Source organism: Lagopus leucura, unplaced genomic scaffold, assembly GCF_019238085.1.
Source record: "Lagopus leucura isolate 7727_CA_CO unplaced genomic scaffold, USGS_WTPT01 Super-Scaffold_100017, whole genome shotgun sequence".
Taxonomy (NCBI): domain Eukaryota; kingdom Metazoa; phylum Chordata; class Aves; order Galliformes; family Phasianidae; genus Lagopus; species Lagopus leucura.
In genome coordinates this window covers 1,604,062-1,623,169 of record NW_024962271.1, presented here as the reverse complement: position 1 = coordinate 1,623,169, position 19,108 = coordinate 1,604,062, and the positions used below count along the sequence as shown (strand labels likewise).

Sequence of the window (19,108 nt, the reverse complement as noted above, 5' to 3'; positions counted from 1 at the left end):
CTTATAATTGAAACTGGAGAGACAAAATTGAATGTCCATGATTAGTAAGGCATGCCAATGAAATATCTTCAAGGACTAGCCGCTATCCTTTCAAATGAATGTGCAGAGGAATACCAAGTTATTTTTCTTGGTCAGAAATTACCCTATTTCTTCTTCATCATTTACGCTGAAAAGCAAAAGGTGAAATATGAAGACAAGCCTTTTGAAGAAACGAGTAGCTCATTTTTCCTTCCAGAATGCCACATTTTAAAATGGACGTTAAATCACATTCATATTAACTGAATACTTCTGTGGAAAGTACAAAAATACTCGCGTTGGACTTTTGCTATGTGTTTAGTAGTAGATGTAATCATATTAAATGTACAATATTAGAGAAGGACTCAAAGTCATAATAAAATGCAGGATTCACTAATAGTGCGGTCTATCAGCTGTATATTCAGTGCTCCATTTGTACATCTCCAGTGCTATTTTCAAACATCATAGCTTAATTTCATCTCTCAAAGGGCAAAGCTTAAGAGCACAGTGTGTTTTTGACTATTGAAAAAGGTAACTTCATTGATCAGACGAATGGGGAAAACATCTAAACAGGCTTCTATGTACCAATCCTGCAAAAGGAAGAATAATGTTCTTAAATTTGCAGACTGAACTAGAACCTGTTGAGCACGCTGTATCTGTAGCACAAAGGACTTGAATGCTTGACCTGAGGTTGGATTAGTGAAATTCTATGGGAATACATCTTCCTCAGCTTTGTAGAACTCAAAACATTTAAGAAACTGTTCTCATCCTTGGAAACTCTTTTTATTTACTGAAATATGTCTGTAGTTTCTGACATGCTTGTATTTCAGAGTTATGTTGTAAGGCATGGGAATTTGATTATGAAAGTCTCTAACTATTTTAAAAAGAAATGATTAATATTTTTATATAATGTTGATTTATTTTGAAATGTAATGTTTCATGGTTTTAGTCTTGCAAACTGAAATTTGTATTGAGGAGATGAAAAAATGCTAAAATGCTCCTGTAATTTAACTTTCCTTATGCTCCATTATAGTCTCCCAGAATTCAGTCACAAACATAAAGCACTGATTTAAAAAAAAATCACATTTAAATAATTTAAAATTGTTCAATACTGAACATGATCAGAACCCCAATCATTTTCAAATAGAAGTTCCTATAAAAAGTGAAGCAGTTGAATAATTCTAAATTGCTTTATACTGTGCAAGCACAGAACCCCAATCACTTCCAGGCTGAAGCACTTATGAAAAAAAAAAAAAAAAATTGAAGTGCTCCAGTAATTTTAAATTGCTATGTACAAGAAAAAATGCCTTTAAATTATTGGATACTTAAATTTGTTCTTTAAGATTACTTATTTTTATGCACAACCTGAACAGCTTTACTTCGTCAAAATGGACCAAAAAATCTGATTGTATATATAAGTAAACAAATTAAATTACTTGCTGTTGCAAATAGTAATGGTAGGACATTCAATTATCAACCACATGTATGATGCTGTCGCAATCCTCAGTATTTTTGTTATTATGCATAGCTCAAATTAATGAAAAAGTCTTTAGTCTGTATCTAAGAATGAAAAATAGGCCACTTTCAGATCCCTTCAAATAGGAACTATTAGATCGCTTTACCTGTTCAATGTAGGTGGATGCTAAAGCATACCTTTGTGTGCTTTCCATCCAGAAATTTGTTAAACAAAGATGTGAATCTGACCTCTCAACATTTTTAGTGATTATATTCATATCAGAATGGACATGGCTCTTGCAGCTTAAGGCAGAGATTCACATTTTTCCACAAACTTTCACGTTTTGTGTTTGTTGCTTTTCTTTTTCGCTTGTTGAATCTCCTGTAGAACAGATGTTAGACTTGGTAAATACAGATAACACAGAACCAATGAATACTAAAAACGCTGTCTACAGCATTAAGTAGATGGGTCACACTAACATACCGAGTTTCCATCCATAGCAAAAGCCTAAATAATTGCTTTCAAAAGCAAGTAGTTGCCTGTTACAGAGATTTTGTCATGGAATTTGTGGGATACAACCCCAACTGTGTCCTAATGCTTAGGGCATCACTTTGTATGAGAAAATCATGTTCACCTGAGTACACATCATTTGTCCAATATTTTTGGTAGAAATTGGTTTTACAAAATGACCAAATACATCCATGAGATTTATAAATTAACTTGCAATATTTTCCAGTATCATTCTCTCTTGAAAATTGAGATTAAGTTTTCCAATGAAGAACTAAAAGTAAATTAGTATTCAGTAGGGTGTTGCTAAAACATTCTCCAGGACACACCAGATTTCAGTCTCATAGGATTTCCTTTGACTTTTGAATACATGGAGGGGAGGGTCAATAGCTGTATCTTTTGCATAAAAGATTTCATTCTGCTTTTAAATGGCAAGCAATTATATGAGAGAGGGTTATAGAACAAGGTCTTGGTTTCATATTATTTATGTTCTAATTAATTTACCAGATTGTAAAATTCTTTTATTTTTTTCCCTTTGACTACTAAGTGTTGATCTTTAAGAATTGTCATGTTCCTAGCACTAATGGGTTTTATTTCTTTGGAAAGGTCACTCTCAATGTAATGTCACTGGTAACACAAGGGAGACTGTAAGCTTTGGAGACTTTGCTTTATTGTGATGTGCTCAGAAATGTTCAACTATTTGCTGTCTTTCCCCCGAGGCATCCTTTCTCTAGAGTCAGAAGAGTTGCTACAAATTCTTTTAAGTTCTTTGGCTGTATTTTGTGTTTCATTAAAAACACTCTTCAAGTAGCAGCTGATGCTTGCAAAAAGACCTGGATTTTTTTTTTTTAATTTCTGGATGACAAGTGGCTTGAAAATTAATGCCTGTTTTAACTAAACGCACGAGCCCTTGATTGATCAAATGAAGAGTGATGCAACAAATTGGACCATATAAGTGAAACAAATTAAAAATTTGCATGGTAGCTAGCCTACCTATAATAAGGCAGAGGTAATGCTTTTCACAAACTAAATAAAATAACTTGAAAAACAAAGTGTTGCACAAAAAAGTTCAGAAGTGAGTAAGTAATTTTAGTAATCAGTTTAGGGAATGAATTCTAGGTTGAAATAATGTGAAATTATATAATCGCTATTCTGCTTCTGCTGAAACAGTTTAAAATCTATATAAAAGCTCAGTGCATTATATGTGTACACATATCATATATAGATTTCATTTATTCCTTCTGCCGTGGCAATTGTTTTAAAGCTGATCTGGTATTTTCTTTGTCCTAAACCTGATAACTCCTTGTAGTTCTACATCAGCCATTGGGTTATCTGGGGACAGTGGTGTTTGATTTTGACAAGCGTACATCATGTGGGGGGGCAGGAGCACAAGAGGACAGCAATGGCTTCACTGCAGCATAATGACATAACTCAGATCAATAGGTTGATCTTCTGTAACACATAGCAGCGTGTTCCTTCAGAAGCTTGACTCGGCAGGTAACAGCTAATCTTCAGTTTTCCTTTCTAGATTTTCTGCTCTCTAGGTTGTAAGATGATGATAAAATAGATGGTGTACCTAAGTGTTGTGTCCTGTGTGCAATAACTGATTACAATTCCAATGATTTCAGTAAGTACATCCGATAAAGGTTTAAATTGTATATATTTATTTGAGTTTGTTCAGAATACCTATCCAGTGTACAAAAGATATTGTGCAGGTGAGCAGTCTCTGGTTTCTGTTTTGTCATAGTTCATTGAATCTCAATTTCCTCTCCTAAAGGTAAATGTAACAATATTTGCTAAATATTGCATCCTGAAATGATTTATGTACCTAAGCTTTACCAACTGGAATTGACATATACAGCAGGTTTTTGGTTTTTTTTTTTTCCTTGACTGGACAAATAGAAGCATGTATCACTTGCAAGATTTCTAGTCTGGTTGCCCAGCGTTGAATAAGCCGTATTCTCTTATTTCTTGATCATATTTGTGGTGCTCTTCATCTCATAGCACTTCAAACCACTGGGCAGTTTCAATCATATTTAGTAGGCATGAGTTTTATACTAGTTTTGTTAAATGGAGATAAGTGAGAACATAGAGGTCGTATTGACATCTGACAGAAAGATTGACATGGTTAACACGTCCTGTTACAAAAAGAGAATCCACCTAACAGCTTGGTTTTTTAACACAAATATGAAGCTAGTTTAGAACTATCTGTTTTACTCCCATAAGGGTAATACTGCTAGATTTTAGGTGGTAAAGAAAACAACAAGCATGTGATATGCAGGGAATATGATGCTGATTGTCTATAGCTTGTTGTTCTACGGAATTTTCTCTTCCTAGAATCATAGAATACCTAGAATTGGAAGGGACTACAGAGATCATCAAGTTCAACTCCTCTTTAACTCAAAGTCAGCACACAGATTTGCACTAGGACTCTTGCACTGCAGTCATTTTTCAATTTTCATCAGGAGTGTCTAGATTTTGGACTCTTTTTTTGCTGCTCTCCAGTACCCTTGCTGGAATCAAGAGATTTACCTGAAAGTTTTCATCAAAAAAATGATAATAATAATAATCTTATGTTTGTGACTGTGTGGGAAAGCATCAGAAAACGTTCAGCAAATGTTTTCTTGAAACTGAAAAATGGACATTTTCACTTTTTCCTCATACTTTTTTTAAAGATAGGAGTTCTGAGGTTTGGATCCTGCTTTTGATATCAAGGTGGTTGCAATGTGCATGTGCTTAATGCACGAAACCATGCTACTCTTTGAAAGATAGTTTTCATCCAAGTACAATCTCAATTTTACCTTTCCAGTGCAGAAGACAGATATTCGGTGTTACACAAAATTCAGTTTTGTGGTGCAGTAATAATTGCTTTATTTTATAACTTTGCGGAATATAAAGAAAACGATGGGCGGGAGATTGGACCTTTTTTGATAATGATCAAACTGTTGGGAAATTAAACATAAATCATGTTGCTTAAAGGTTCTAGACATCAAGGCTGAAAAAACACTATCTGCTCTGAGAAATGTATTGTTTCAATTTTTTCTCTAACGGCTTTTGCCACATCAGCATTCTCCAGTGTGGAATAACGACTTTGCTCCATGCAACTTCTTGTGAAGGGTCATAAACATGTTTAAAAAATCCTTAATTTATTTCCTTTTATAAGACAGAGATTCATGTTTTCATTCATCTAAGTGTTTCGTGAAGTCATTATTGTTGGAAAATAGGATCAACGTGTTTAGTTCATTAGGTGATAAATAACTAAAATAGTCAGCATAAACAAATCTGTGAACAGGTTATTGTTGTAGTGCAGTTTAGGTTTCAGTAATTCCATATCTTGCCATATAACCAGAACAGAACTCCGACTTTCAATGTTTCTTCTTTATGCCTCTTTCACTGGTACAGAAGTGCTACTGAATGGCTAATTTGCATTATTCTGTGCCCTGTAAAATGAATTTATTATGCGGCTTCTCTAAATAGGCTAACCAGTTGTAATCTCATTCCAGTGCTGTATGGGTTTCAGCAAAATGTGATTACAGTTTTCATAACGCTTAGAAATAAACAAAAAAATAACCTTGGGGCCCAACTCATCCTTTTGCTTGAGGAGTCCAATTTATTAAATGGGGTCATTAATCACGATGGGTAGGTATTTACTTGGTAAATAATTGAGTAATTTAACATGTTACTCCCTTTGAGCACAAGTAACACATTGTGGTCTCAGTTATTAATCATTAAAATATTTAATGAACTAGGATGATAGTTGTTGCCTGGCATAGAACAATCCAAACAATGTTCAGATGCGTCTCACAGATGAAAGAGGAGGCTCTGAGCCATGCAGGTACTGCCCTTCTTGACTTGGAAGTTGTCTTCTATCAGCAAATTTTGAGTCTGAGATAGTAAGCTCCACTGAGACAGAAAGTGAAGCTCCGTGCTGTGCAATGCCTGCCATTTGCAAGCAGAGCTGCTTCCCAGCAGAAAGGGCACAGGTTTAGCAATGCATGAGAGTTTGCACCTGTATTTGTATTTCATACAGATTAATCCTGACTGTTTGCAAAGGCTGCTTAACATTGTTGGAGCTAAATGGAAGCAGTATCTCCCCTGATGTCAATTTTTTCAGTTCTTTTAAGTGTTAGTTAATTTTAAAATGATTGTGATCCATCAATATGACAAGACTTTTAAAAGGAAAAGGAATGCTAGGAAGCATTAGGCAACTTACTTCGGGCCTAAGGAAATATGAATATCATTTACCAGGCCATGAAGAGTCCTCGTCTAGAATTCTTTGTGTACTCTGCACACATGCAAACTTTAGCAGCCACGGTGGAAAGTTACCAATATGATAAAAGGACTGAATACTACAGGAGAAGATTTGAAGAATTTGATTTGTTTAATTTAACAAATTGAAGACTTAGAGAGAAAAAAAGTTAATTAAGTTATGAGTCAGGACTGGTACAAGAATATGAACAATTCTATTCTGGAATCTGGAAACCAAGAAATATCAGAATGAGAGTCTAGAACTGCGGAGCACAAGAAGAATTTAGTGCTCAGAATTCAGTGATATGGCCAAGAGACTGCCTGCCTGTGACGTGTGTGTTAGTCTGCTGGAGATTAGAGATGGTTCTATCCAGGCCTAAATAACGTTTTATGTGGGATTCCCAAGTCAAAGCTTGCTTTAGCTAAGCTAGAAATTCTGATACATGGAAGATGTGGTAGGAAGGACTTTGGTGCAAGAGACTATCCAGAGCCCTATAATGATTTCTGATATCTGAGCCCATTGGCTGCATCCACAGCATGGAGATATGCTCCAATCCAGCAGCTTGAATCTCAGAAGCAGTTTAATAAAATAATTTTCTGCTCCTTAGATCAACAAGACAAGATTACTAGGTGATGCATGTTTGAGTGCTAGGCACTTCTACGTTAATTCATTCACCCCAGCACCACACTGTGGTGGTATACCATTTTTCTCCTCATTCTGGTTCTACCTCAGCAATGTTGCATTTTGCAGTGTAGGTGATGCATCTTGATTGCATTGTTCAAATGGCAAGGCTAACTCAGGTAAATCAGAGCAGACATAACCTTTGTTTACATCATGGCATAACCTCAGGTCCCAGTAACAGGGAAGAGCTTCTTCATTATGCCTCATTATCTCATGAATGCTTTGTTTCACATTGGTTTAAGTCATGTTGATGGCTGTGGAAGCCGTTTGATGCCCCGTACTACGGAACATGGTCCCAGCTGTTTATAGTACTGCAGTGTCTTGGCAACCTGACCAGATGAAGTGTAGGCTGTGATGATTTTGCACCCAGCTTCCTTTCTCCAGCTGAGCTTTCCTGCTTTCTCGCAGCTCTCCAGTGTCTTGATTCAGTGAGCAGATGTGACTGGAAGGAAGCAGAAAAATGATTGATTTCCAGGCAGGTCAGAGACTGGGGAGAAATCAGCACAGCTAAACTTCAAATGGGGGTGACATGGAAATGCTCTCATACCTTCTAGTACACTTGTCATATCTTTCCTGGCCCTGAGCAGAATGGACTCCAGAGTACTTTGGGCTCTGTACAAATGGATGCTAAGGCTACATTTCAGCAAACTGAGTAGTTCCTCTTCCAGGGATCTTTAATTTGGGAAGGAAAGTATCTGTCTGTTCAGACAACAGTGCTGGCAAATTACTTCTTGAATAACTTAAATTAACAAGATTTCCAGTGTCATGGAAGATGCACACTTTTTATTGGATATGTGATAAAATGCTCGTAATAAACATATATATTCACAAAGAAAGTGCTCATAAAAAGAAAGTTCCTGTTCTAGATAGTCTCACAAAAGAGTTCGTCATATTTTGTTTCCAGTTAATGGACGCCTACCACAGTCACACTGCTTAGTGACAGGAGAACTGAATTCATTTCAGCCAATAAAGCCATTCTAATTTGCATTTTCATAGCCCACCCTTCAGTACTTTGACTGTGACTTTCATTTTTAGGACAGAGCTATGCATTAAATGGATATGTAGGCCCTTTAAAAAGATATTTATCATCCTTGAAGAATCTTAGTGCCAAATCTTAATAGCATTTCTTACAAAAATGACTTGAATTCACTATCAGATGGAGAGGTACAACTGTAGAGATTGGGAATACTCTTTCTGAACTCCTTTAGTGATTAAAAATAAGAGGTTAAAGCCTGAAACAATGAAAAGTTTCTCTCCAAAATGGAAAAAAAAAAAAAAAGAAAGAATTAAAATATCACCAAACTTGTGCCCTAGATATCAAACTATTGTCAAAAAGCAGTGTATTTTACTTAGTCACTTTTGGAGATAAAAAGTTAATCATACCTTCATAAAATGTTTAGCACCTTTGATAATTATACAGGTAAGAGGATAAATTATTCAGGCTTTGAGTAATTTGGTTTTTTTTTCTATGCTAATTGAAATTAAAAAGTATACAGAAGACAAACAGAACTTCATGTTCAGTCTGTATGTGATTGGATGAAAGGATTGCCTCAGGACCTGCTGACTGGCGTTTGCATAATGCGGAATGAGAACCTTACTTAAAGCAGTGCTCTCTTTATTCTGTTTAAGTCTCCCTCTGTTAATTTCCTTTAAATGGCTCCCTCATGTAAATCTTGAGTCAAATCCTGAAATCAATGAGTAGCTCTTACTGACTTCAGTAAGGGGGGTTTCATCATCTCTCTGCAAAGCACGGTGACTACGTGCGCCTTTCATTACTTGATTTTCTTTTCTGATGGCTTCCTCATCATTTATTTCTTTTTGAGTCTAGTATAGCAGCACCTGAAGATAGAAGGGTTTTGAGATTCGGAATTCTCAATTTGCATGATAAAAATATTATGTCATGTGCAATTTAATTCAGTGTTGGTGGTTCTCATTATTCCGATTACTGTTCCCTTTTGCTTCATGGCTTTAGGATGGCTGTATTTTTTATGAAAATATCAGGTTTTCATATGCAAAGAGCAAAATTCTAGTTCTCGTGCTTCCAAAGAAAAGCTCAGAAGCAAAAATTGAGTCAATTGAGTAAATGAGTCAAAATAATTCCACCATGCTGTCCTCTGCCAAATAAACACCTCCCAAAGCCATAAATATTTCTCGTTTCTCAGGAAGTGAGTCATGATTTTTGACCTTTTGGATTACATGTATTCTTAAAACTGGGTGTCATTTCTATTTTAAATCTTCTTTTATGGTGTTTGTTTTTTATTTATTTTGCATTTAACTTCACTCTCCTGAAGTGAAATGTAGAATGTATCTTACAGAACACTGCACTATGAAATGGGACTTGTTTGCATTTATTGTTTGAAAAACTCATGCCTGGGCAGATGGTTTTCACAGGTGTCCGCACCAGCCAAATCTCTATTTAAATAAAGCCTTACACAAAGATGAATTTAACACCATAAGAATATATGTGAGATGTAATTAGCATGCTCGTTCTTGCATTTTTGTAATAGAAAGTTTTGATCTCATACGAGTAGGACTAAGGGCATTTTGAGTGTTTAAAGTAGAAGGTGAGAAAATGCATTTCAAGAGTGAGGATGTGGCTGATCAAATCTGAATGGAGTTCCTTCATACACTAGAACTAGGAAAGTCATAAAGTATACAGAGAATTCAAAATTCTCCGTAGGGTCACTGTAGGGTTCAACATTCTGTCACTATGGAAGTAAAGGAACTCCTGGTTTTCAGATGCAGCATTGCAACTTTAACACCAAGGGCTTTATTCATTTCCATGGTAGCGTGGTATAAAACTGCAGTGCTTTTCTGCTTTCCAACCCATATTCTATGGGAGCAGCTTTAGAGCAAATGTTGAGGTGGGTAAGGTCAGCAGCATATGCCTGCTGTTTTATTAACAACAAAAAAAGGTGTTTCTTAGGCTCAATATCTTATCAGATGCACAGTTCTAGACCAGTGGCTTTTGCAGGAGTTATCTGAACTAGTGACATTTCCTTATAGTGGCTGGTAATAAATTCAGAAAGACAAATTGTCAGGATATTAAAAATGAGTCTTCACTCTCTGCTTTTCTGAAAAGCATTAGGTTATGAAAAACTTCGATTCTGCCTGTTGTTGAATAGAGGAGCTTCAGGGCTGAGAATCACAACTGCTTGGTTTGCTTCCCAGGCTTCTAACCCCTCAGTATTACTGTGTGAATTGTCTGCTGCTCAGCTGTAATATAATTTCAAATATGATTTTTTTTTTTCTTAGCAGTGGGTTAAAGATCTTCCTGTACTAATTGCTCAGTTCATATTTAACTACATGTGTGATCAGTGTTTATGTACTCTGAATTCTACGTGTTTGACACTTTGCACATTATTTTCAGTGTGTTTAGCTAAGGTCTTTCTTCAGATTGCTGTCAGCCCATAAGCACTGCTATTGTATTAAAAATATATGAAATCTGTGGGGCAATAAATTCAGAATGTGCTCTGCTTTGAACAGTATTTTCTTTGTCTTCAACACAAATTTGTTCTCGTCTCGTTTTTTTTCCAAGATATTTTTAGAGACTTTTTCTCCTTAAGTGAAGGAGCTCAAAAGAAATTATTTTAACGTGATAGGCATTCAGGTCAATGGGAGAATTTCTTCATGAGAAAAATAAATTAAACAAATGCTTGTGCTTCTAAAAGATAATTAAAAACTCTCAGTGTGGTGACAAATCTTGTCTGACATGTGGAGATGTAGAAAGTACTTGGAGTTGCACAAGTAGAATAAAATGTTCCATCTCACAGCAAGGCCAAGCCTCAGTCTTGTAATTATTTCAAAGGGAGTAAAGGTCATTTTCTATTTCCTACAACTGTATTATGTGAGGCTTCTGTACCAGGCTAATAGAAGTTAACTCATGACCTATTTAGATTGAGCAGATTTCAACTTATTTGGTCACAAATCAGATAAAATAGACATATTCCCTTCTCTAAGAGCACTGTCACAGATGATGTCCAAAGCAGCCTTTCACATTTATAGCCCTGTAAGACAAGATTTTCAACTTTGAGATGTCAGAAACTGGGAGATGGCAACATAATTTGCCTCTTTCCTGCTGTGTTAGTCCCTTAGGAGAAGAGTTATGTTTGTAGTTAAATTTCAGCCTATTCTGCTTGGGCTATTTTTCTGCTGTGGACTTGTTAAATAATTTTGCTTGAATTATTGCTAGCATCTTGAGATCGGGAGAATTTTCCTTCTGCTGTGATTGCATTTTTGTGCATATTCATCCGGTAATACCATGAGTCAGAAAGACAGGTACTTTAAAAACGCACCTCTGTGCTGTGCAAATGTGTGCAGAAAATGCAAGTCTGACTTTCACAGCTCCGTGCACGTGACCACTGAAATGCACACCAGGCTATTTTTGATGGTCAGTAATCAGGTTTTGTGCACGATTTTATTGGCAGGCTCTGAGTATATGTCTGTTGATGTTTAACAGATGCTTTATACTGGAGGACCAAAGGGGACACTGTCCAACACTCAACCTCTGCAGAGTCTCCAATGAAATCAATATCTCACTCTCAATAATTGAATGAGGGATTAGCCACTGTACTTTTTTAGGCCTTTGTAAGAATGGAAGCAGTTACAAGGGCGTACAGAAGTGAATAACAGTCAGGTGTATTGCACCATTCTTCATGTATTACTGCAGGTCTTTCTTTGTTAATCCCTTGAAGGGATAAATGTAGCTCAGGCCAGTGAGGAAGGGGAAAGGTGTCCATCTACTGCTTCTGAAAACCGCCAGTTTGATTGTCACCATTTCTTAGTCTGCAGCACTTATAGCCAAGCTTTTACAGCAACTGCCAGTGAAGTGAAACAAATGATCCAGCACCTGAATTCAGTAAGAGCTAATGCAGATGAAGTTGGGTACCTTTGGGTGCCTCTGGTTTTTATTAATGGGGTGACATGAAATTTTGTGAGTGTGAGGTGTGTGAATGGGGACAGCAGCAAATGCATTGCTGTGATTTAGCAAGTAGATTACAAGTGGTGGAAAGCTTGGCAGGACATCTCTCTAGGGTTAGGAACAGTTTACCAAATGTTAATGTAGCGAGAGAATCGAGGATTGTGTGAGATGCTGCTGTTGGGTCAGTATAAAGGACTGTACAGTTTGCTACCTAAGAGCTGGCTAAGGAGAAAACCTCCAACACTCACCTCTGTGGTCTGGTGGAAAAGCTGTCCTCATTTTACAGCAGAAGAGCTTTATTAGCAAACTTTTACGCTGTCGTGCTTGGCATGTCTTAACAGACCCATTTGTGCAAGGTCACTTTGGGTTTGACACTCACATCTTCCAGGGCCACCACGTTTGCCTTGATGGTTTTCTCCTTGGTTAGTGTGGGTGTCTCTTCTCTGAGTGCTGTCTGAATGTCCAGCAGGCAGCAGATTGACCGTAACACCTTTGATGAGAGCAGAGTGCTGTGATCACCAGGTTAATGCTGCTTTCTGAAAACCGCCTTCGGAGATTCTGAAGCAGAAAGCACTTTTGAAAATGCTGCTGTGTTAGTTGGAAAATAAAGATTTGGGTTTTCCCACTCTCTTGAACTTTCCTCCTTTTGCCTCTCTCTTTAACCTCTTAACTTAGCAGCTTTTTCCTGCCGCCTCTTCTTCAGACATTCTTACCTCCATGCTCTATTTAAAAGCTGCCAATAAAAACAGCGCTTCAGATTGTTGTCTGTACTCAGGGATAGAACATAAACCTTCAGCAAGTGCAGCTGGCATTGTACCTATTTCCAACAAATTTTACTTTTCTTTTAAGCTTCCTCCTTTGTGAAGGTGTTCCTGCAGTGACAAAGAATTCTGACCACACAATAACAATGATACAAAGTGTATTTACCTTTAACCTTCAGATCTACCTCCACTATGATGATTTAATTTTGTCTTCCCTCACTGTAAATAAGTTTTTGATTACAGAGAAAATGACTGAACTGTGGCTCAGAGGTGAAAAAGGAAAAAATCAGTAGTTCGCATTTGGTAGCAAAAAAGGTGTTTTGTTGGTGGTGGTTTTTCTTTTCTTTCCTTTTACTGGCGTTGTTTTAAAGGAAATTTCTGTGATGTGAAATATCACCCTTGAATAAATAATTTCTTCTGTAACTTGGCGAATGACTTTTAAAAACTAGGCTTATGGACCCTACTTATCAGTTATTTCAATCAACTTAAAAGTCCTTAACTTAATCATATATTTAAACTGAATTGGATTCAACTGTTGGTAGAAGCAACCTAAAAGCATCCTATGACTTCATAAAGACCAATAATATCCTGTATCCATCATCTGGACCGACAACTTAGCCCTCACAGTTATTTCTATATTTTGTGATCTCCATGTCAACCCACACATACATAAAAGCAAAATTTAACTTAAAATATGTTCAGCAGGATTTGAAAAGTGAATTATGATGAGATAGATATTTTTTTTTAAGAACACGAAGCTTGATGTTTTGTTTAATGAGCACTGAGCCCAAATCCAGTATCATTCCCAGAAGCTTACAGAATGAGTGAGTGAGTGGATATTCAAAGTCAATTTCCTTTGTTTCCTCAGGTTCTGTTGCTTGCGTGTGCAGAAGATTTAGAATGCACCCCTGGATTCCAGCAAAAGGTTTTTTATATTGAACAGCCATTTGAATTCACAGAGGACCAGCCAATTCTGAACCGTATGTTATTTTCATATATTAGTCTTCTGCAGAAATCAGAATCGCTTATATGTTCGTATCACTCCTGCCATTTATCAGAAAGCTTTTCATTGTACATAGGAGTTGAATATTGCCACGATTCTGCCTGCGTTCCCTGCAGTAGTGCTACGTCTCTAGACGTTTCATGTATTAGAGATGGCAAAACACCATATATACATGTATTTAGAACAATATGTATATTGTCAAAACTCTAAATCATCCACTTCTGAAAAAGTAAATTTCCTCTGAAATATTTATAGTATTTCCCATAATATTGGAAATTGCTTGGGCTTGCCTATGAACACTTCACTGTTCATTCAGCTCTACAAATCAGGTTTAGAAGCTTCATTCAAAGCTAGGGTAAGTCCAAGCCTCTACAAGAAGTTTAGAGGAGACTGAATCAAGCTTGTGATCATCAGAGACAGCAAACTGTAACATGCATTGTACACATAGAAATGCAGTAATATTTCCAAAGACCAGGTGTGACTTGATAAAATCCATGCTGGTGCTGTATGCTCAGAGTATTAACTAAAGGAAAATTAATTCTCTTTCAGTCCTGGTGTTAGTTTATTCATATGTTTTAATAAGCAAGTGTTACAGTTTGTTCATTTATTTCTGTGGCTTTGAGACTTCAGGAATACAAACTCGAAGTCCTTAGTACCTTATTCAGTGGTCAGTGATCTTGAAAGAATTTTTAAAAAATAATTAAAAGAAAATAACTATTAAATGATGCAATTTTCATAACTTCCAAACACGTTGGTGTTAGCACATGACATATTTTACTAATGCTTTCTTAGTTATGCTTGGTTGCTTGCTGTTAAACCATGAATACTTCTAGATATGCAGCATGGCTGCTAGCATGTAAATGCAGTATCTGGATCCCACGTGGCAGTGCATGGTCTGGTAAAACAATATGCAAAGCAGTGTCACTCAGCAAATGCATGCATTTCTCATCTCAGTTACTTCCAGATATTTTCACAACATACTGATATATGTGCACTGTTATGCTTGTTTGGAGGAAGGTATAATATATTTGCAAAGAGGCTTTAAAATAGCACTTCCAAAAATAATAATAATAAAAAAGAAAATAAAAACTAACAAACAATGCTATTCAGAGGTATGGGATTATTCAGTTTAAAACACAGATTTCAAACTTCCAGTTTCTGTTGAGAATTTTGCTTCCTTTTAAATTCTGAATTTGATTCACAGGACAGTTTCCAGTCATTTATAAGCTCGCCTTGATTGGATTGAAGCATTCCTTTGCTATAAAAGTAGAGGTTTCTGGCATGCATTTGATAAGCATGCAGCACTGAAGGCCTATGCAAAGAAGGACAATACTAATTAGTTTAAGTTGAATAAAAATAGCTTTTGTTATATTCTTTGGGTACTTCTGAACTTTGAGAGTGTAGCACGTGGCCAGATCTGCTAATTTGTGCTTGTCTTGACAAGCATGTGAAGGACAAGTTGGTTAAACCGGTGTTGACTGGTGAGCTCTGTGATGACCCAGTAAACTGCACTGGTGTGAAAATGGTCCATAAGACACCATCATTAATATGAAGAGGAAGGAGGAGCAGGAAGAGATCTAGAAATGCCTGGAAACTATCTTGGGAATTAAATTATTTTAATAAGCAGACACTAAATTGGCCTAATACATAATGCTGAACAAAGGCAGACTGTCAATGCATGATTCTAGTTAATGCAATCACTTGTAAATAGTACGTCCTTCATGCAGCAGTATTAAACCTCTGCACAGTTTCTTCATTTTAGCTGTCAACAGAATTGATATTTTTAATTGTCTGTTTGAATACACTTTGCATGCTCTTGCATCTTTTTATACTCATTACCCAAGAGTGGTGTAATTTAGCAGTTGCATTGGAATGTGAGGCTTACCAGGGCTATGTAAATTAATAGACCGAATATGCAAAGCAGGTCTATAGCAGGGATTGCTTTTGTAGTCCTTGATAAGGCAAGGAGCTTCTTAATTCTTTTCTGAAGTGCTATAAAAGTCTTTCTCCTTTTTATTTTTCAATTTAAACAAGGACCTATTGTACATTCCATGGCTAGCATCATCCTAGCAATTAAATATTGGTTATGAGTCTTTCTTATGTATCCACTACTTACAAATATGATGGTGTTAATTATTTTATCCTCACTGGAAGAGAAACTCCAAGGCAGGGTACACAATTTTCTTATTCTCATTTGCACTGCTTCTTATCAAAACTTACATACGAGTTGACCATAACAAGTACAGCAGCCTGCTTGTGATGCTTGCCCTCCTTCCTATTAATTTCACTGAGATCAGGTTGCAATTTGTTATCTTTTATCTCATTGTGCTAAGACTAAACTACTTTTTATTGATTAATCATTGTGTCCCATTTAACAGCAATCTCCAGCCTTATCCACTCTTCAATTTTCTTAATTTCATTTGTTGAATTTTCTATGGATTTTTTTCTTCCTACATCAGACCTCCTTCTGTTATTATCCCTTGTGTCTTCTACGGCCACACACAACATGAGGCATTGCTCACCTGTTTGTGGTCTGCCCAGTTCATTCCCCGGAGCAATTTTCTTAAAACCAGGTGGTCCCTTGATATTCTTGGAGAGGATTTGTACAGGAGAGGATTTTCACTCTCTGGAAATACCATCGCATCTGTCTACATAACTGCTGTTTTAGCAGGCAGTGACATCACCGGATTTTTCTTCTTTGTAGATCTGTAGTGTACACTTATGACCACCTTCTGTAATCACGTGGAGAAGATAGCAAAGATTCTTACTTTCTTGATAAGGCAGTAATTGACAGAATTTAACTGCAGGTTTTACCTATCAGAAACATCTGTGGTCATCACATTTTCTCATCAGCAAGCTTGTCTTTGGCAACACTGACAGGTCACTGGTAGCGATGGTGCTCCATCATGCCAGGTAGATAGAAAGTTTCTCATCAGACCCATCAAATGTGGAAATGTAATTGCATTGCATTAATCATGTTTATACTTAACATACATGAGTCTTGGCTTTTGGGGGTATTTTTAATTGACAATAAATCAAATAGTACACTTGAAAAATTGAGGCAATTAACATAAAGGCGTTAGGTGGTGTGCTGTGCATACTAAGCTGGGGAATACACTGTCAGTGATCTAAATGTCAAAACAAAGGAAGCTTTGACCCTTACTTGAAAAGCTTTAATTTGGATGTTAATTAATGGCTGACCTCTTCTGTCTCTTACATGATAGATTGCATGTTTCAGAGCTTGGACTGTTTCAAGATCAGGGCTTTGTCTGTTTGCATTTGGGTGCTTTTTTCATTCTGTAGATTTTAAAGAAGACTTTCCTACTCAACCATATTGAAACTTTTAGGTTTACTCATATGATGTGAAAGTTATTAGTCTGCTTATCATTAATACTTAAAGGTAATTCTGCTGTTAAGGAAGGTTGAAGCCTTCAAGATTTTCTTTGCTTCAGTAGAATAATGCTGGTGGAAAGATCAAAGTTACCGCATCAGGTCTGTACACAAATCATAGTGCTGATCACACTCACATCACAACATTTCCTGCTGGCTCTCAGACAGGTAGGTGAGGGCTGTGTGAGATCTGTGATTTATCACATCCACTATTCCCACTGATTACCATGCCCTTTGACTTTACAGATGGCCTCTTTTTGCAGCTGGTTCATGCTACTGATATGACAGTGTTATTCTCTATTTACTCTTACCCATACAATTACCACATTTTTCATCTCTTCTGATTCACTTTTTTTCTGCAACTTGCATAGAGCCAATGTGGCAGACTAACCCAATATGCTGTAAAATGCCAAATTCTCCTTAATATTTTGGCTCTTCATGCTGAATATAGCAGGTTTTAGGTAATCACAGATAAAGGTATCAGATGTAGCCTGTAGATTCTGAGTTTAGGAGGGTAAAAGTAGCAGATTACTTCACTTGAGATTAAATTAATTTTTTTTTTTTTTCTGGAGACTTTCCAGGAACAATAATGGTTTGCAGATAATTCTTTTTGAAATTATGTGTAGGCTTTGGTTGACTGAAGCATGCCAGCTGTTCTTCTCATAGTCCAAATCAGTGACCAACTGCTCATTATTAGCAGGATGGGTCTGTTGCTCAGTGCAGTGCAAAACCTGTATTAACAATGCCCCCAGGTGCTCTAATGGAAGACTTTTCACTTCATTTCCAGTCAGCATTTCCAAAACAAAAATCAGATTAACTAAACTATTCCTTCCTAATTGAAAAACAATGCAGGCCAAGAGGCCAAAACAATGCAGCCTTCCAACACCTATATTAATGTGTTGGAAGGCTGAAATCTTTATCTTTTAGGGTAATGTAGGCTTCTTGGTATAGGACAAACTCAACAAGCAGAGAGGCTGATGCAAACTGCTCATAAGTGACAAAATGTAACAGGGTGATCTTCCTGAGAATGTGGGTTAGGGGCAGGGTGTTGTCTGGTATTGCAGCCCCTTCCACGTCACTCCATCATGAGGAGGCTCTTTGGACTTGACAAACATAAGTAGCACACATCTCTGCACGCTGAGACCTTCCTGCCTCTCTGTTAGTGAGTAGCTTTGTATTGTCACAGATTGCATTTCTGACAGCTTTTAATTTGAGGATCTTGGAAAAGCACCATTCAAAAGACAGCTAACCATTTCCATTGCACTTCAAAGTTCAGTGGGGACATTTAGCAAGAATTAATAGTAAGTGAGGTTGAATCTTTCTTTAAACATAGAATCTTTTCTAAGTTAATGATATCTTCAAGCACGCAAATATTCTTGAAAATAATTGCAGATGTAGTTCACAGTTAATTTTTGGCTTTTAGGATTTATCTCCGAATCAAATCAAATTAGAACTTTTTAAATGGTTACACTCATGTTTCGACTCATAGTTTTCCTTTCCCTTTGCTTATTTAAAGCACTCTTTCCTGAACAGAGCAGTCTGTCTGCACAAGTTGCCTACTGTCTGCTTTAATGGATGCATTTCCTTTGCACATAGCTTTCTTGTGGCATCTGATCTCTCTGTCTCTCTCTGAGAATAAGTAATGCTGGCAGTAAACTCATGACGTCTTTCAGAAATGTTTTAGATTGAGTCCTTTTTTTCTAGCTGGAGACTAGTGTTTCTGATTTTTGTCTTCTGTCCCAGTTCAGCTCAACCATCTGAACTTTTTTCTCTAGAATAGAGAAGGTAGCTTTTTGTGGATTGATTCTGAAAACCCTGATCATTTTGGAATGTCTTCAGCACATTCGTGTGCCTTGTACTGACCGTGTCTCAGTGAGCATACAAGTGCAGCTATAGATAGTGAAGCAAGCTCATCCCGTGTTCTGTAATGCATATTAAATCAAATGTTTGTGTTATTTTTTAACCCCTCTCAAAATATACCAAGGATGGAAAGTGGTGGAATTTTTAAAAGAAGAAATTGGCTTAAGAAAGTCTGACCAAAAGGGATTAACTTCAACAAACAATCTTAAAAATCCTTTTTTAAAGTGGAAATAAAACCAGGAGAACAGGGAAATGACCTAAAAAA

At 36.7% G+C, this 19,108-nt stretch overlaps 1 protein-coding gene across 2 annotated transcripts in view; it reads left to right on the top strand.

Annotated features, from left to right (window-relative positions):
* CDH13 (cadherin 13) overlaps positions 1-19,108 on the top strand; it is a 433,519-nt gene that overhangs the window by 74,840 nt on the left and 339,571 nt on the right. For both annotated transcript variants that reach the window (XM_042876979.1, XM_042876978.1), the window contains exon 2: positions 13,459-13,570. In XM_042876979.1, the coding sequence (XP_042732913.1) occupies positions 13,459-13,570 (112 nt within the window). The remainder of the gene's footprint in view (positions 1-13,458; positions 13,571-19,108) is intronic.